General features: G+C 50.2%; 1 protein-coding gene across 1 annotated transcript in view; it reads right to left on the bottom strand.

The window, feature by feature from the left end:
- Positions 1-9,722: 9,722 nt before the first annotated feature.
- The window catches only part of TNFRSF13B (TNF receptor superfamily member 13B), a 41,762-nt gene continuing 31,576 nt past the window's right edge, over positions 9,723-19,908 (bottom strand). The window contains exons 4-5 of the mRNA XM_045823995.1: positions 10,492-10,677; positions 9,723-9,979 (exon numbers count right to left, since the gene is read on the bottom strand). Of these exons, the coding sequence (XP_045679951.1) occupies positions 9,723-9,979; positions 10,492-10,677 (443 nt within the window). The remainder of the gene's footprint in view (positions 9,980-10,491; positions 10,678-19,908) is intronic.

Genomic DNA, 19,908 nt, shown 5'->3' with positions numbered 1-19,908 from the left:
CATCAATGTTGTGGACCAGTGTAATATTTTATGTACTATCAAGATGGTCAATATTCCTCTAGATTCTATTATAGCAGAAGGAATTAATATAACCCTGAGGCTAGGCTATACCATGAGGGTGTACTGTTGGCCCCGCAGGTGACAGCAAACTGCTTTGGTGGTTTACCAGTGGGTGCAGAGAAAGGCCTTTGTCAAAGTCAGTGGATATATACTTAGCTGGGGACCATGTAGATTTGCTCCAGTAAAAGCACATCTGGCAGCAACTGCAATTTGATAAGCCTTGATTAGGTTTGTAATATAGACATGGTTTTGCTTTATTGTGCCTCTTAGATGTTGCCTTTTTCTTTTTTTTAAGCAAGTTTAAGGCAAGGTCTTCTACCAGCAAAAAGATTACAACTGGCTTAATTGCAATACTTGCTCTATTGCAGTGGCCTGAAACTGAATCTGCAATGTCTTCTAGGCGTGTCAAAGTCTATAGTCGTTCTCTAATATCTGTTGGACTTGTAGGAGGTGGAGTTCCAGAGACTTCCACTATTCTTCTAGCCTTAGTAGCCCTCATCCAATAATCACACAGTTATGTGGGAACACTGCTGGTCGTCAAGTGTGCCCAGTGTGCACTCACATTGGGGAAATAACCACAGAATGGATCAAATATACTTCCACTTTTAAAGATAAGAAGTTGTATGTTTAATTTCTGGGCAGAATCTCTGAGGACCAATGCATGCTTTTCTGTGCTCTCTTTCCCTCTGCCCTGACACTGCCCATGATCAGGCAGTGTCCCCATCAGCCAGAAATAGTCTTGGGCTCTGTCAATAAAAGAATAACTAAAAATGGGCAGAGGCCAGATTTACTCTTTTCACAGAACTTAACATAGTGCTTGGTCCATGATATTCATTGAATAAGTGACTGTCCCACGTAGCTTGTGATGCCCATAACTAGAGAACCCAGGCCCTGTTTCCAAGACACTCACAGGAAGGGAAATAAGTGTTCTGTGGTATTCACCCAATCTGAGAAACATGGACTGCACTTGGAAGTGACATTACCAGTGGTTCTGAGGAGAAGCCCTGAGGCAGCTGGGGTCCTGGTGAAGGCTGAAGGCCCGTGCGGCAGGAGCACAAGAGGAGAGTAGGAAGGCTTGGCCTTGTAGACATCAAGAGCACTGGCACAGGATGGCAAGCAGACTCGGAGCTCGGCCACATGAGAAACATTGGGGGAACAGGAGCTACATCTTAAGGATTTGTGGAATAGCTTCCTTTAGTTAAAGGCTCATGAAAGAATAGAACTTGGTTTTGGGTGCCGCTGAGACATAGAACCAGCTGAAAGATACAAAGCAGCAGAATCTCAGACTGGGAGAGCACTGTCCCAGAAGAGCCACTGGAACATGGGCAAGCTTGTGTAGTCAGTCAAGGACAGAAGGACCAGGGATCTCAGCCTTTAATGGGCAGGTGAGTGTGACAGGGAGGGAGGGAGAGGAGCAAGGCCAGGTGTGGAAGTTGGGGTGCAATGTAGTCATAACAAAGGCCTCAGCCAGCCCTCCAGGGAGCTCTGGGGGTGCCAGCCAGGCTGGCCCCACAGAGTTAGGCCACATTGGCTCTTACGGAATCAGACGGTCCCCAGGAAAAAGTGGAGGTGTGAGTGAGGTGGCCCTGGTGATTAGAGGGTAGTTCCTAGAGAAGAACTCAGCTGTGAGCCACCAACAAGCAGGCTTCCTCTGGAGCGGGACTGAACACGTCAGCCCTGGGGCACTTTGGGGGTCACCACAGTGTCCAGCCACCACATTCTGTTGCATCTCTGACACAGGCATGAAATTCCATCAGGCAACAGGCAGGCTGGCCAGTTTAATCCACAGAAAACCGGAAGCACCAACTAGGACCAATTTCACAGGATATGACACTGTTTCTTTCCTTTTCTCTGGGTCCCTAGCTCCCTGTTTGCAACACAGGTCTTGCTAAATGAAGAGGCATACTCCACCTTTTACATTGGAAGAGATCTGTCCACCTGAAATCCCATACACTACCCCAGTGTGGGAGCTTATTTAAGTTGGAGACTATTCTTCATGCAACAAATTCATGAAGACTCACTTTGACTTCTTAGAGTTCCGTGTGACACCTCATTCTGTCCTGGTCAATGTGACCCAAAGAAACCAGCTGAGTGTGGTGGGGAAAGCTCTTCCCAGGAGACAAGAAATGAGTGTTCTATTGGGGGCTCCACACTTACTGGGGGTGCTCCTGGGGCTGGCGACTTCCCTTGGAGGCCTCTTGGGATTTGTAAGGCAGGAAGGTGGGGAGTTAACTCGGATGGTCTGGAAAAGCCTTTCCAACCTTGATGTGGATGAATATAAAGACTTTTCCTCCCTGCTTCTTCTGATAATGGTGACACCACCAATCACTATAAATGGGTTTAAGTAGCTAGGAGAGCAAGAGGAAATATATTGTAAATTAACTGCATTTTTGTAGAATGTTAAAACCAGAAAGGACTTTAAAGAAATGATTTGGTCAAACACCCAAATTCATTCATTCAGTGAGTATTTGATGGTCCCTATCCTACAGGCTCTGTTCTGGACACTGGGGGATAAGAAAGACCAAAGTCCTGTTGTCATGGAGGGTGTGGTGGGGGGAAGGATACACGGTAGCTGTGGTAAGCGCTGTGGAGAAGAGACAGTGCGCGGCAGCCACAGGCGAGTGTCTTACACAGGCTGAGGGAGGAGCCTCTGCGATGAGGCTTCCTTTGGGCAGAGACCTGCCCAAGGGCAGAGACTGGGCATGAGCTCTGGAGGTGGAACGTTGCAGATACATGGGACAGTGCATCTGTCCTGGAAGAAAACTGGAGGGCACTCAGCACATCTGCTGTGGGGTCCAGCCTGCACTGGTGATTTGTCATTGACTCTAACAACAGAACATCGGCGTATCGGGGGACGCGTGTGTGACCACTGGGTCTCTATCTTGGGTCACGGTCTGGTTTCCATGATGACCCGGGGGCAGTTCCTCCTGGTCTGCAGACAGAATCTGTCAAGCCTCCCATGCCACATGTCCCGGTGGTTCTCAGCCCTCGCAGAGGCTCCTCACTGGGAGAGGAGAGGGAAGTGCCAGCTTCTCTGCTGTAATTTTAACCTTCGCTGCAGTGCAGACTGGTGGTCAGACTAGAGCATGGAGCCAGACTGCCTGGGCACACAGCCAGTGCTGGCTGTCTTTGGGAGAGCTGCTTGGTCAAACCCAGTCTCCATCTCTGAATTGGGGACACTAATAGTACTCCCTCTGTGTGATAGGGTTACTATACAGAAAAACTGAATTCATGTATGTCAAGTTCTCAGAAAAATGCTTTGCATGTAGTAAGATTTACATAAATGGTGTTTTTTTGTTTGTTTTGTTTTTTTAAGATTTACATAAATGTTTTTTAGAAACCTAAACCTGAGATATGTCAAAGTCTGGGGCTCCTTAGGACCTGACTTCTGCCTTCTGAGTAGCAAGGGAAGGTGCATTTTCTAGCCCATGTGTCGGTTTCCTAGGATACATTTGTTTTTTCCTTTCATTAGTCTTAAAATGAGAAAGTATCAAAATAAAATAGGAAGGAAAAACCAGGTATTTTGCTAAGCTGTCCTGGGAACTTACCCCTTCTGTTGGAAGCAGAGACCCAGTGGCAGACAGGCCAGTTTTATGCCTTGCCCGAAACAACTGTTCTCAGGCCTGGCTACCACCCTGGGGCCACCTGGGAGCCTGGAAGGCCTCCTGCTGCCTGCCACCCACCCCAGAGTCTGATTTAATTGGTCCGATCAGGGCGTCAGGAATTTTTACAGTTTCCCAGAGATTCTAATCCTCAGCTAAGGTTAAGAAACACCAACCAAATGGCCTGAGGAAAATCTGAAAGCCAAAAAAGCCCATCTGGAGGACATCCAACCCTTCCCAGTCTCCTTTGTTCCCAAAATTATTGGGTTGGCTGAAAAGTTCCTTTAGTTTTTTCCATACAGTGGCTCTAGTAGGACTAAGTTGTCTTCAACTTCATTCGAAGCAATTTTGTTAGATTGTGTTGTGACAGCTGTCATATCACCATGCATTAAAAAAAAACTTACTGCCCTGGCTGGTGTAGCTCAGTGGATTGAGCATTGGCCTGTGAACCAAAGAGCCACCGGTTCAATTCCCAGTCAGGGCATGTGCCTGGGTTGTGGGCCAGGTCCTCAGAGGGGGGTGCTCGAGAGGCAACCACACCTTGATGTTTCTCTTCCTTTCTTTCTCCTTCCCTTCCCCTCTCTCTAAATATAAGTAAACAAAATCTTTAAAAAAAAAAAAACATAAAAAGGGTGAATTTTTGTGCAGCCATTTTAATATTGAAAATGGAAGAAAAGAGTTTTGTCGTACTTTATGATTTCAATAAAGGTAAAATGCAATGAAATGCAAATAAAAGATTTATGCAGTGTAGAGAGTAGGTACTGTGACTGATTGAACATGTCAAAAGTGGTTTGCTAAGTTTCATGCTGGAGATTTCTTTCTGGACAATGCTCCACAGTTAGATAGAACATTTGAAATTGATAGCAATCAAATCGAGACATTGAGAACAATCTGTTATACCATGTGGGAGATAGCTGACATACTCAAAATATTCAAATCAATAAAGTTATTGGTGAAAATGAAAAATGTGTCTTTATTTTACAGAAAATAAAACAGACTTTTTGGCAAACCCAATAATTTTGAGAAGCTTCTAAAACTATCTGATTCAGGGAGAGTTTTAAGGAATCAGGGAGAGGTGGAAACTTTGGGTAGAGGAAAGGACCTCTTAGAAGGTGGCATTGAAACTGAGGCCTGCATGGTAGAAGCACCCCATCCGACCTACGTGACCATGGAAAAGCATTCCCAGTGGAGGGACCAGAAACAGCAAAGGCCTTGGGGCAGGAGTAGGGAATAAAACAACTCTGAGAGTGAGGATGAGTGTGGTAGAGGGTGGCAGGTGCTGGAGCATGATACATGCTAAGTTGAGAGGAAGCCAGGGACCCAGACCATGTGAAGCTCACAGGCCCTTGTAGGAGGCTGGATTTTACTCTGTGTCTAGAACTGATTGAAAGGTTTAAGCAGTGAAAAGACATGATGTGACTGATATTTTAAAAAAGATCTCTCTGGCTTCCAGCTGCCAGCTAGGAAGTAGAAAGCCAGAGAGGGGCCACTCCTTCCCTAGAAATAAAAAGCTGGATAATTTACAGAGCTGTGTTTTATCTTGAACCCATCCATGCACTGAAGTTGCAGGGCAGCCATTGAGCCTAGCGTCGCAGGAAGGCAGGTACCCCCAAGGAGACAGGACATGACACCAGCCAACCGCAGCTAAGTGCAGGGAAGAAGGCAGACCAGCCAGGCTCAAGGGGAAGAGGAATTCTGCTGAGGCTTAGAAGAATGGCTAATGGTAGTATGAGTAGAGCTGAGAACTGCAGACAAGGAGAGATGACACCACATGCAGGCTCTTCTCTGCAGACTTCCACAGGGCCCTCATAAAAAAGCAAATATCAGGCATACAGTGGGAGACCACAGAGAGACTCTCTCGGGGTGCAGGCTTGGGCAGGATGTGGCCACAGCAGCAGAAGTAAATGCAGGCCTACATGGACTCTTTCACTAGCAAACAAAAGCTGCAAACTACTGAAAAGGGGAAAGAAACCCTATTGGCCTCAAGGTATAGGTGAAAACCCATTGACAGTGGGAGGAGGGAGGAAGGAGAATCCCCCTTCACTGTAGCTGGGGACAGGAAAACATCCCTGGGCCTGGAGGGCAACTGCAAAGCCCCATCCTCCCACCCAGGGGCACAGGGCCTGCCTGAGAATGAGATGGAGCAAGAGGACGCACAGCCTCCCCACCCAGTCAGCAAGCACCAAGTGATGGCCAACTGCCACAAAGGAGGGCAAAAAAAATGGAGAAAGACGCTTTAGAGGCAGAGGCACACAGAGAAGGTGTAGGACTGTGAGGATGGAGTCGGAATATTGGGAACCCAGCCCCCACCCCAGAACATGGGCACAGTAGGGGAATCTGAGCCCTGAGGTGCCCATAGTAACAACAAAACCCACACTAGTTGACTCCCTCAGTTGACTTCCTCCCTCACGCTCTCCGCCTAGCAGGGGAAAAGGTGTGCCCACTTCCAGGCACGAACACTTCCTACTTCAGTCTCTCTATTCAGGTCTGGCATTCAGTTACAAATTTCAATACACACAAAAGAACAAGTAAAATGACCCACTACCAAGAGACCAATCGACAGAGCCAGACTCGGAGATGATCCAGCTGGTGAAAGTATTAGGCAGAAAATTTTAGATAATTCAGATTAATTTGTGAAAGGTTGTCATGGAAAATGTGGAACACGGCATGAAAAGATGGGGAGCTTCTACAGAGAGATGGAACTATGAAGAAGAGTCAGTGCAGATGCTAGAAGGAAAACATATGGTAACATATATAGAATGGCTTTTCTGGGCCCATCAGTGAACTCACACAGATGAGGAAAGAATCAGTGAGCTTGAAGACTGATAGAATTTACCCAAACTGAAACACAAAGAGAAAAGAGAAGGGGAGGTGGGGAGCAATAGGATACCAGAGCTACAGGACAATAAACACCAAACAGTTTGAAGAGATTATGGCAAATATTTTTTTTTAAAATAATGAAATACATCAAGCTATAGATCCAAAAATCTCAGAGACTGCAAAGCAGGATATATCACAAAACAAACCTAACCAAAACAAAAACACAAATCAAAAAGCACCTCCTATAGACACAACATACTCAAACTGCTAGAAAAGGGAAGATGAGCATTGTGAAGGCATAGTTACAAAGGAGCAAAGCTAGAAATTTCAGCAGGTGTCTCGTCAGAACCCATGCAAGCCCAAGATAATGGGGTAATAGCTTTAAAATGCTGAAAGGAAAAAACTGACAACTGCAAAGTCTATACCCAGAAAAAATATTTTTCAAAAGTGAAAGAGAAAAACTTTTCCAAACTGACACAAACTGAGAATTCATTTCCTGCAGGTTTGCAGGATAAGAAATGTTAAAAGAAGTCCTTCAGGTGGAAGGACTATGATACCAGACACTTGAATCTATGCACACAAAAATGAGAATTTCCAGAAATGAAAGTAAATATGAAAGGCAATGTTTCCTTATTTTTCATTACACTAAAATACACCGAACTTCTGAAGCAGACACAGGCACACTGTGTTGTGACTCTGCAGACTGCGTGGAGACCGAGCGCCCGGCACAGGTGCACGAGAGGCGGCACGAGAATGACACCCCGCCAGGCTCTCTCCCTCCACGTGCAGCACTGTAATCTGAGTGCTGACTGTGATTAAAGATGTGTATTGTAAACAACCATTAAAAAAATTAGAGGCATAAATAAGTGCTCAGAGGAACAGAGAGTATACTGAGTGTTGGTTGCTGGGGGCCTGGGGAGGTGATGGTCAAAGGGTACACACTTAGAGTTATAAGATTGACGAATTCTGGGGGTCTATGGATGGCATGGCGATTATAGCTGATAGCACTCCACTATATACTTGAAAAGTGCTAAGTAAATAGATCTTAAGTGTTCTCACCACAAAAAAAAAAAAAAAGGAAATGGTAACTATGTGACAGGATCTGGTGATCATCAATTTGCAATTAATAAATATCCAATCGACAGCTTAAACTTACATACTATTAGGTGTCACTTATGTCTCAAGCAAGTCAGAAAGCAGGACAGGGTTGACCAGCTATGGCCCATGGTCCAGACCCCACTATCCTCCTTAGCAGTTCTATCCAAGAAGGAGTCACCCCATTTGTTTCCAAGTGTGTGGGCCCTGCAGCAGGGACTGTGTGGTCCACAAAGTCCAAGGGATTTTACTCTCTTGTCCTTTTCATTAGGAGACAAGATGGCAACGGGGGGCCAGTGGGGGCTGGTGCAATCATTGGGTGAAAAGTGACAAGAGCTCAGCTTCAAGTGTCTGTAACGAGGGGCGGGAATCAGAATATATTTTGGAGAAAGAACCAACAGACACAGAGCATGGATAGGAGGACAGTATTCTCAGTTTCAGATAGTCTCTGTAGCAACGGATGGATCCCTGTCTTAGAAAAACAAACAAGTAAAAAACATAAACTCAAAAGAGTAGTCTAAAAGCTGGTAAAAAGCCCAAATTACTTTTGCCCGGTGGAAGCCAGAGCCAGGCAAAACTGGGAAACCACAGAAAGAGCAAACAACTGACCACACACCTTTCAGACAAGCTGCCACATTCTAAGAGGCGTCAGAATTGGGCAGCAGCCAACTACTGTCTGCACTAGTTATGGGGTTTTAGTGCCAGTCTTCAAAGACCATAAGAAGCTTCTTTCACTGAGCATTGTGGCAGGAAACACTACAGCTGACACGCCCCTCATTTGTCTGTTAAGGCGGGCTGCACGCCGGGCAGACACTGTGGAAACCAGCTTGCCTGCAGACAGAGATGAAGCAGGGGTGGGCTCTGAACTGTGCCCCTTGAAATTCAGGTGCTGAAGTCCTAGCCCTAGAACTTCAATGTACCTTGTTTGGAGACAGAGTCTTTACAAAGGTGATCAAGTTAAAATGAGGTCATGAGGACGGGCCTAATCTAACAACTGGTGTCCTTATGAAAAGAAATAATTTGGACACAGGCACAATGGGAGAAAACACAGGTCAAGGAGAGAGGCCTGGACTAGGTCCTTCCCTCAACCAGCGCTGCCACCCCTGGACGTCTGACACCTCCCCTCCAGAACTGGGAGGCAGTAGAGGTCGGATGTCTAAGCCGCCCGGCGTACGGTAACATCTAAAATTGTGAATTGCTTAGTGTTATCAGTCAGAGCCCATAAAATTTAGTATGAAATTAAAGTAGATCTAGAAGAAAAAGTGAATTAAGGGAGAAAAAATATTAAGCAACTAATAACGCAGGTTGGTGGTAGATATGGCTGAAGGTGGGCACAAGTGAGAATACTCCTGAGCTCAGCCAGCCTGCCCCTTCCTGCCCACCCCACACCCTGCCACACTCACACATTGTGTATACAGACATTGTGTACACACATGTGCACATGCATACTCCCTCAGCACACGGGTATGTGCACACTGCCCTTCCTTCCCTTCCTGAGGAGGCACAGTGGGGAGTGGTTTTGTAAAACCAACAGAAATGCCTGCCCTCGAGATCCAGGCATAGCTGTAGGCACACATGCTCTGAGGGCCCTTCTGCAGCTCCCCCTCTGCAGCATGCACCCACTGCTTCCAGCCCCACAGGTCGGCAAGCCCTCTCTGGAGCCAAGTGGACAGGAAACATGTATGTCCTGGGAAACTGGGGGCTGCAGCTGCATTGTGGGGGAGCAGTGAGCCAAGGGAGGCAGCTTGGGAGGTGGGGCCTTTCAGAATCACCCCAGGGGAAGGCATGACCAAAATGAGTGTCAGGAAGGAGCCGGCATCCTGGAAGGTTTTACTCCTACAGATGGGCTCTTGGAGACTTGAGTCCAGCAAGCACAGGTTACTTTATTGCAGAAATGTTTAGATGATGGCAACCTGCAGTGGAGACCTGGGATGAGGACAGTGAGGTCTCCCACCCTGGCACCCCCTGCTCTTCTGTCCCCTTTTCCATTGTTCTCCCCCATCCCTCTGCTTCTGTCCCCTTCCTCTCTCTTTCCCCATCTCTCCCTCACTAACCCCTCTCCTCTCCTCTCCCTCTCTCTCTGCCTCCAACCCTCCCTCCCTCTCTTTCTTTCCCTCCTTTTATGCCCCATCCCCACACCCCCTTTCACACAGCTGGGACCCCCTCCTGGGCAGGCCAGCACACAGCCTCCAGAGTGCCCTCCGGGGACAAGGACTCCATGCAGGCCCTTCCGGCCTCTGCAGGGCTGGGGCACCCACACCTCCCATCGTTCATGGGGCTGGGGGCACCCAGCTGGCCCGAGCTCTCTTGGGTGGGCACCCCGCACTTGGGGAAGCAGAAGCTGCAGGTCTCCACAGGTTCCTGCGGCCTGCGTGCTGTGCTCCCAGCTTCCGTTCTGTGATCTGTGTAGGAAGGCAAGAGGGCCTTGGCCTGGGCCCCAACCCCCCTCCTCAGGCCTGTACCCCAGGGACAGCTGGCTGGGTTGTTGAAAGAGTAAAATGCCTCCCGAAGATGGCACACCCCCACACTCCCAGCGTCCACCTCCCTGTGGCCATGGCAGCTGTCCCTCCTGCCTGGGGGCCTGTGTGGGAGCAGGCTTTCACACTCTGCCCCTACACCCCAAGGAAGACCTCCTCCTCCCCCTGTTGCCCAGCCTCCTGCAAACCCTCTAAGGCCCCTGACAACCCTGTGGCCCTTGCCCTACACCTGCTCTTCCTCAGGTGCCCTGTCTCCTTGCCTTTTTTTCTGAACCTGACTCACCAACAAAGGAAGAAGACTGCAGGGTCACAGACCTCGGCCAGGAAGAGCTGGCCAAATGCCTTCCATTTGGAAGCAGGGAGGTATCAGCACAGAGCAAAGGCCGGCAACTCATCCCACAAGCAGTGGGAGGTGAAGACCCCCTTTTCATGCTCACCCTTGGAGGACTTGGCCCAGGACCAACACAGCCCTGCGGGGCACCGGCAGGAGGACTGGTCACTGCTCCTCTTGAGGAAGCAGGCCACGGCCAGGAGGAAGCAGCAGATGATGGCACCGAGGCAGAGTCCCAGGCTGCTGTAGACCAGGGCCAGCTGGTCGGTACTCAGCGTCAGCCCTGGGGTGGCTGCAAGACAGTGGTGAGGCCTGAGTTCAGGAGTATCACTGCCCATGACCCTTTCCTGAAGTGCTCCCCCCATTAGATGGCTACCCCTGCCCCACAGTTTTTCTTTGCCCTCATTCAGGCCCCTGCCACCTCCTGCTAGGGGCCTATCTGGCTACTGGAGGTGGCTCCCGGCCTCGCCCTGAGGCCTGGCTGACATGTGCTCTAGCCTCGAAAGACATCAACACCCTCTACTCCAGGCTGACAACAACACCTCCCAGAAGCCCAGAGTGGGATCCCTCTCCAGCTGGCCCTGTTAGCTGTCTCCATGTGCTATGAGCATAGAATGGGGCAGTGCCAGAGGCAGACCGATGAGTGATTGGACAGATGAATGGACAGTGGTCTGGGGAGGATGTCTTTGTCCTGACCTGTGCTGTCCTCCAAGGAGAAGTGGGTGGCACACCCCTTGGGAGTGAGCCAGGCACAGTTACCAGTGAATCTGGACTGCAGGTATGAAGCAGGAGAGCCCTGGAAAACCAGGCACTTGGTAGCCCTACTTCTCAGGGCCTTGAGCCTCTGGTTTAGGTGCCAGAGGAAGACTCAGCCCAGGACCAAAGCCTTCCCCTTGAAATTTCTCACAAATCCAAGCTTTTCCTGGGCCCTGGAATTGGAGTGCCTCTTAGGCCCCAGAGTAGAAAGGCAGATGAGCCCAAGTTAATATGATATGTATGTGATATATTCATTACTGGGACCACCTATAAGCTCTCGCTGTGTGCAGGCACTTCCTGCAGCAGCTCCCAAACCCTGCTGCTCCTGGGAAGGACAACGGATTACCTGCTTATAAAAGCTGAGATATAACTCATATGCCATCATTTCAGCATTTAGAAGTGTCCACCTCAGTGGGTTGTAGTGCATTCACAAAGTTGCACAACCATCACCGTCACCTCCTTTGAGGATGTCTGCTCCTCACCTTCAGGGACCCACTAGCAGCCACTACCAACCCCCTCCCTGGGTCCTGGCACTGCCTGTTCTGGATATTTCATGTGAATGGAATCAGACTACAGGTGACCTGTGTGTCTGGCTTTTTTTACTTAGCATGTTTTTGAGGCTCATCCATACAGCATGGGTCGGGACTTCACTCTCTTTTATGATTGGATAATATGTCACTGTATGGTCATACTACATTGTGTTTATCCATTCATTTGTTGATGGACATCTGGGTTGCTTCCAACTTTTGCTATTATAAATAATGCTGCTATGGACATTTGTGCAAGTGTTTGTGTGAATGCATGTTTTCAACTTCCTTAGGTATATATACCTCAGAGTGGAACTTCTGAGTCTTGAGTACACTCTAGGTTTAACTTTCTGAGGAACTGCCAGACTTTTCCACATTGGCTGCACCATTTTACATTCCATTTGGCATAAAACAAACCATCTCAAAGTTACCCAGTTCCCACTCACAGGGCTGCAGCTGGGAGTGAGTCTGATGGACTGCCGGACAGAGCCCTGGGCTGGCCACACAGAGGCCATGAGGGTAGACACTGCTCTCTTCCTTCTGTAGCTCCATAAAGCCAGCAGTTTTATCAAGTGATGGCTTGGGCACGTGTCACTGTGATATTTACAGAGGGAGAGCAGGAGCTCCAGGTGGCTAATGCCCCCACCCCAGGCTGGTAGTGCAGAACTTTGGGGCCCACACCCAGAGCTCTGCGATTTTGGAAACTGCCCTGCCTGGTGTTAGAAGCTGTAAGTCCCCATGGCTAAGACTGAATAAAAGACCTTGGGACCATAAACCACTAAGGAGACAAAGCTTATCTTCCTGGCTGGGGTGCCACCTCTGCCCTTTACTTCACCCTGCTAGGCCCCAGGTGGCACATGATGACTGGTTAGCCAATGCTGGGTAAGATTCCTCAAGGGAGGGATGACCTAAGACAGGCACGATCATGATGGGGCCATCAGGGAAGGCCTTGGGGGACTATAGAAAATGGGGGTGATGGACCTTCACCCTTGGCTTTGACATACCCTGAGTCCTCATTCTGTCTGCAAGAAGTCTCCTAATCTCTTGGCTGCCTTACTTCCCCACCTGACTTAAGCCTGAAACAATGCCTGAGGGCAGTGAAGCTCTGGGCAGGAACAGGTGGTTCCCCTAGTCGATCAGGCCTAAGAAAAAATGCATAAAATCCTGTGAAGACTGCTTTGCTAAGAATGCTCTCAATTTAAATGATAAGGGTCCAAGCATAAAATGAGTTTATTTCCCAAAGTTTTGTGGCCCTTTAGCTAACTGACCCTGACTCAGAATAAGCCCTCATAGTTCTTTGTCTGTTATCTATTGTTTGATCACTACTGCCTGGCAATGACTGATAAGCTTTACCTGTATTTCTGTGCAAACTGAACCCAATAAAAGCCCATAGAGAAACAGGCTCAAGGCCCTTTTCCTTTGAAAGATTGGCTACCTTCCCTGCCCCGCAAACAGATCATGTCTTGGTAGACTTATTCTCATCTGTGGTGGACTGAGGTGGAGTGGGGCTCAGTGGGTGGAGTCCCCCCATACTGTGAGGCCATAAGGGAGGGGAAGTAAAGACCCCCACCCCTGTGCTTCAGGCTGCACACTGGTGCTACATATCTGGAGATTGGGGCTCTAAGAGGTGAAGGGTCCCAGGGAAAGTTCGCAGGGCACAGGGCAGAGCAAGGTGACATCCACATTTCTCAACCCCTAGGACTCTCCTCTTACTTGCCTCTGGAATAAAGTGAAAACATCACACTGGCTGGATCAACATCAGAGACGCAATGTCTAGCTACCAGATTTGCTGCAAAGTACAAATGAACTACCATGTTGATTCGAAGAGAAAGACCACCTTAAACATTGGAATATTTCAAATGTTTTCAGCATGAATTCCAACACCCAGGCCGATTTTTAGACAGTGAGTGTTCAGAGATGGCCCCCAAACCACCTTCCCACACCCTGCCCTTCACACCAGGCTGGCTGGGCCTCACTAACCAGGAGAATGCTGCCTAGGTGACGCTGGGCCAGTCCCCCGCAATGGCCTGGAAGCCTCAGCTGTGGCTTCTCTGTGAGTCCTGAGCCACATCATGGACCCACCACGAACAGAGGCTGCACGGGGAGGGGGAGGCATCTCAGCATCTGCACCGAGCCTCCTGGCCATGCCACCAGCACTGTCTGCCTGAGAATACAAGGAGACTGCAAGCAGCAGCAGCAGCAGCAGCACTGCCCAGCCAAGCCCAGTCACTCACAGAATTATGAGAAAAATACAACGGTTATTTGTAGGCCACTAAGTTTGAGGTGGCTTTTGGATGTCTCAGTAGGCAACCAGAACAGAGAGGCTCAGAGAGACAAAACAGATGTCTGTTTTATCTGCTCTGGAGGGAATGAAGGGCTTATCCCAGCTCCTCATCATCCCTCTGCCCAGACCAGTGATTTGAGGTTTCCTGTGGGAGATGAAACAAGCTCCTGCCTGGAAATCTACACCTAAGACAAACTTTTCAAAGCCCCTGGAGTAAGAGAAAAGCAAATTAAAACTACAAAAGGTGTCACTTTCCAGTATCTCAGAAGGAGGCACCTAAATCCTTGGTGGGGGAGGGGGGGTGGCCTTTTCTGAGGGCCATTTGGAACCACCTACCAACTTTGAAATGCACTTTCCTGATCTTGTGGACTCAGCAACTTTACCTCCAGGTGTGCCCCCTCACGAACACAGGCTTTCATTGCAGCTTTATCTGTAACAGCAAAGCTTGTGGCCTCACTGCCCATCAGCAGGAAAACATTGAACAGGTCCTGGCACACTCACAGCACGCACTGCACCCGACACAGAAATGAGTATGGCACGTTGTCTGTCCTCAGATGGAACTGCCCCCCAGAGACATGGAGTGATGACGGAGAAGCGGGCATTCCAGCATCTCCATGGCTAGGAAACACACAGGGTTGCAATATGCCATAGATGAGAGTATGCATGAAAGGACAAACAAAAAACTAGGAGCAGACACTGCTCCTGGGCAGAGAAACCGGCACTGGAGGTAGGATGGAGAACTTTCCCCAGTTTTTCAAATACTTTCTTTTAAAAATGATCTGTGTGTATCAGCTATTCAAAACAGAAAAATAACTCACAGCTGTTCACGCTTCTAAAAACTCAGGTTAAAGGCTGACCAGAGGATGGGGAAGACAGAGGTCCAGGAGATCACGGGGCCACTGCCAGGAAAGCTGCCTCATGCTCCTTTCTGCACTGCGTGGGCAGCTCAGTCACCGCTGGGTCTGGCCAGGGGCAGGGCCTGCTCGGCTGTCTGCAGCGAGGGCCGCATGGGACAGAGGCCTTACAAGTGCTTCACTGTGTGTGCTCGCTCCAGGAGCACAGGTTTACACTCACAGGTTTTTGTCAGAAAAGGGATGCATTCTCTGTCCTGGCCTGAAAATCGAGTGCTGGGGTCACAGCCTCCCGAGGTGCAGTTCCAGAGCACCACCACCCGGGGCAGCATGCACAGCTTCTGACTGCTGGGCCCAGCGCACAATTTCTTTTCAAGCCCTTTCTTGTTTTGGATTTGTTTTGCTTCTTTACTGTCTCCAAAGCCATCTCTCATCTAAAAATAGAATTGCCTCGGACTACTGCTGCCCTCAGCTCAGGTTTGGGCCGGCCAGCTGGGTAGTATTATATAATTTGTCACTTAAGGGCAGAGCAAAGAGGCTTTGAGGGGCTGGGCCAAGAATGCAGGCAGCCGTGGCCTCAGATAGGGTAACCAGGGCAGGGAGGCGGAACTGTGAGCATGGGCCTGGCAGCCACAACTGCTCAAGTTGAATATGGCTTTGGATATTATACTCAACTTCAGGCCTGTTTCTGATTTGTAAAATGGGATGTGATATTCCTGTCTCTCAGCAGATGCTCGGCACATGTGAGGAATACATGTGAATGCATATGAGAGCGGAATGTCCTGGCCAATCTCCAACCCCCCCCCACCCGCCTCCCACAGCTCAGCTAGCAGGGGATTCATCCTGGGAGCAGAAGTGGGTCTGGGGCAGTGGTTGTGTGGCTTCCAGTGTGTGAGGCATTCTCCTCCCTCACAGAAGACTCAGTGCATGGCTCACAGGACACGACCATGCCGACAACCCACCCAACATCCTGCACTTGCCCATCTTCCTCCACGTCTTACACATGCTGGGGATATTTGGATGAATATTTGCACTTGTGGAGGGGGGCGTTCGCATAGAGCACCCACCCCAGTCTCGTGTGTGTGTGTGTGTGTGTGTGTGTGTGTGTGTGTGTGAGAGAGAGAGAGAGAGAGAGAGAGAGAGAGAGACACTTGCCCAGGAGGGGGTAGGGGAGACACTGTTTCCAGAATGCCACATCCCCCACTCCACCCACCACCCGGTCGAGGCCTGGGGTCCCCAAGTCCCCATTCTTTCTGGTGCCACGTTTCCTGAGGGTGGACCGCTGAAGGCACACTCACAGCTGAGGCAGGACGGGGTGAGAGGGCAGCCAGAGCCTACGCAGACTGTCAGTAGCTACTCCTGTCTCAGCGTCTCCCTGGCCTCGGGTCATGCCCATGGCCTTTCCAGAGACTCAAGATTCTCTAGTTAACAAAGGAAGTACTGAGTGCAGCTCCACCTCCTGCCCTTGCCGGCCCTCCGCCCACAGCCTGCGTTCCCCAGAGTAGCCTCCTTTTCTGCACCTCCACTCCTTCACTGTCTCCTCTCTGGCTTCTGCTCCCAATGTTTTATCAAGCAGATTTCACTGTTCAGCCCTGGAAGGCAGGGGAGCATGGGGCTGCTCCACTGTGACATTATTCGCTGAAGTCAGGGTGAGGGAGCACAGTGGAGGGAGTCAAGAGAGACAGCAGACCACGCCCTGAGGTAAAAAAAAAAACACAACAAAAAGCCAACAGCAGGGACATCATGTTCAGCTCCAGTTCCCAAATGAAAGGAAACCTTGAGCAATTCCTAGGACAAAAGTGACATTGTCCCTGACTCAACAGTGCTGATCCCTGATTTTTCTGGATGCGACCACAGCAAGAAAACAGCTGTTTCCCACCTTGCACAAATGCCTGCAAACCACTGAACTTCCATTGTTGTGTTTCTCCTCTTCACGTGCTCAGTGAGCCAAGCTCCCACCCGGTGAGCCTGTCCTCCAGCTCTGGCAGCCTTGCTCCCTTCTCTCCCCCAATCCCTCCCCACCCTGCACCCCCGGCAGGCGCCCCACACCTCCTGCTGTCCTGGACACTGCTGACCTGGCTTCCCCACACCTTCTTCTGGCTCCAGTCCCATTGCCTGCCACCTGCCTGAGGAGCTCTGGGCCCAGGCTAGGCACCCTGAACTTTTTGGAGAATAAATGGGGCCTGAAGGGCCCTGCTCTCCACATTCTTATATGGTGGGAATGGGTGAAAATGGACTCAAGTGCATTAAGGGACTCACAGGTAACGAGGCTAAATGGGGAAGAGAGAAAGAGGCCTGGCTTACTGCCTCACGAATGATGAGAGAGGATCTCTGCTTGCAGAGTGGAAGAACCCACTGCTCCTGGCCATTTCTTCTGGTCAGGGGCCACCTCTATCCAAGGACACCTGGAAATGCCCTTCATAGGGTCCCCTGACCTCCTTGTGGCCAGAGCTGGTGGACACTTGCACCTTCTCCGTGGTGTGACTGACTTCTTTAAAAACTTTCCTCCTAGTTTGTCCTCATGGACACACAGCCCGTCAGGCTCTGCTCCATCCCAGGCCTCTGTGGACTCTCTCCTGACCCTCAGGTGCAGATCACCCCACCACAGGGTTTCCAACTCCATCCTTTCTCCCCTCACACGGGGGTCCCTTGGTAACCTTTTCCATTCCTGTGGCTACAGCTGCCATCTTCTAGGCCAGTGAAGTCCAAGCTCTCCAGGTGAGACACTCCCTAGATCCCTAACCCATGTGGTGGTCCTGGTTGCCCCAAAGCTGGCGTCAGCCGCCCATGGGAGGACATAACTCAGGGCTCTTGGGCTCCCTCCTCCTCACTCCATGCAGCAGGTTGAATGGTGCCCAACCCCCATGCTGAAGATGTGCCCTCTCATAACCTGAAATATAACCTTATTTGGAAAAGAGAGTGTACCTTTTTTCCACCTTTGCAGGTGTAAGTTAAGAGTCTGGAGATGAGATCGTTCTGGATTAGTGTAGGCCCTAAATTCAATGACAAATGTCCTTAGGAGAGAAGAGAAGGAGAGAAGACAGACACAGACACAGGAGCGGCCATGTGACAAAAAAGGCAGAGACTGGAGTGATGTGACCACAGGCCAAGGAATGCCTGGAGCCACCAGGAGCCAGAAGAGGCAGGAAGGATCCTTGCCCAGAGCTTCTGCAGACTTGAGAGCATGTCTGTTTCAGGGTTTCAGTACCTGCTGGGCACTGTCCTGCACTCTCAAAACCCAGAATGAACCAGGCCTCCTGAGACTTCTGTGGGGACTGTGAGGCCTGAGTGTGTTGCCCAGGGAGGTGGGGCTGGAAGCCAGGTACACGGGGGCTGGAGGCTAGGCACACGGGGGCTGGCAAGGGCCCAGCTTGCACCCAGAGCTCCTGGCTTGGGACTCCAGGGCCCCTGGGGAGGGTCTGGGGGCTCCACGGACCTGAGTAGGAAAAGCAAATCTTCATATTCACTGGTGACCAACGGGAAGTTAGCCTTTGCTTCCAATGTGAGCAGAGGCCCCAGACCCCAGTTTGAGCTATGGCAGTGCCCGTGTCACAAGCAGAATCACAGGGATCCCCATATCTTGCCTGTGCGCATGGAAACCTCAGGTCCCCCAGCCCACCCACCACTCCATCTTGTTATTCAGCACGTTAATGGAGAAACTCATACATTCATTCTGATAAGCAACGTGAGCAACATTTTGGTAATATTTAATTTGGTTTACTATTTTGAGGCACTATTTTGTCAGTATCTAAACATCATTGGTTTCTTTGTAACCCTATGTGTTGTGTTTGATGCACTTTAGAACATTATTCCAGAACGGAGTTTATAGGCTCTCTGGGCCAAGGTACTGTGGGCCTGGGGACTGCTGTGTGCGACACATGCATAGCTGGCCCAATATCGGGGCCTTTCCATCCCACCAACCCTATGTCAGTGCACTGCCCCTCTGCCTCCATCCCAGGTTGTTGTCATCTGTGGCCTCCTTTATTGCCAGAAACTGCCTCATGCAGGGTCCCTGCCACCCGGGCTACTCTCCATCCCTAGGGGCATAGTCCAGTTCAGGCCCCTTATCCCATGGCCACTCCCCTGCCTCCAGGAGCACACCAGTCTCCCATTCAGGGTCTGGCAGGCAGGGCCCTCTGGTGTCTGGCATCTGACTCCTCCCCGGGCCCTCTTCAGCTGCCCCTGAAAGCTTGCCCTCCTCCATTGCAGTCCTCCCCGGGTATGGCACCCCCAACCCACAGCAGAAAGCTTCTCTCAGCCTGGAGTCACCCACCATCTATCTTCTTGGAGTAAGCAGTCAGACTCCACAGTTTGGAGTTCGAGGCTTCTCTGTCAGCCCCCGATCTGGGCCAGCTCAAAGGAAAGCCTGCGTGCTCCCTGCTTTGGTGCCAATGGCAGATTCAAGTTATGTAAGGCCCTGCTGCACAGGGGAACACATGTGTCCAGCCACAGCCACCAGGAAACCCCAGCCTGGGCACCTTCCCCATCTTCTTCAGCCACTGTCAGACAAACATGGGACCCCGCCCTGTTCTCCCTGCTGACAGCCTCATCACTGTGTCACAGCCTTCCATACCCTCTGGGCCAGTGAGTGGCACCATCAGTCTCAGTACCTAGAATATCCCCAAATTTGGGTGGAGGTCTTTCCTGCTTTCGCAGAGGGGCCATCATGCTTCCCCAGCCTGGGACTCCTTGATGCAGGTTTACTCTCATTCTGCTCAGATCTCCAGTATCTAGCACAGTGCTCCTCCCAGCCCTCCATGGCTCCGTTCCTTCACCTCACAGCATTTGCACGCACTGTTCCCTTCCTCCACCTTGTCTCTTAAACACATGTTTTCTTTTTAAATGAGCAGCTACTATATGCTGTGTGGGCTCTCACTGATTTTCACAGCCTAATCTCTTAAAATCTTTCCCACTCCATGAAGTCACATGATCTCACTCTCACAGAACCAAGACTCAGAGAGGTGAAGTAACTTGCTCTAGAGCACACAGTTACTGAGGGGTGGAACCTGGGTCTGGCTCCAAAGCCTACACCATCACCCAGTCAGTCTGGGGTGTGATGGGGGGCAAGGAAGGCACCATGCACGGAGTTTAACTTATCATTTGCA

The sequence above is a fragment of the Phyllostomus hastatus genome, unplaced genomic scaffold (genome assembly GCF_019186645.2).
Source record: "Phyllostomus hastatus isolate PE091 unplaced genomic scaffold, TTU_PhHast_1.1 phas_scaffold_55, whole genome shotgun sequence".
NCBI lineage: Eukaryota > Metazoa > Chordata > Mammalia > Chiroptera > Phyllostomidae > Phyllostomus > Phyllostomus hastatus.
Note: the sequence above shows the minus strand (reverse complement) of the source record. Positions and strands in the feature narration are given on the sequence as shown.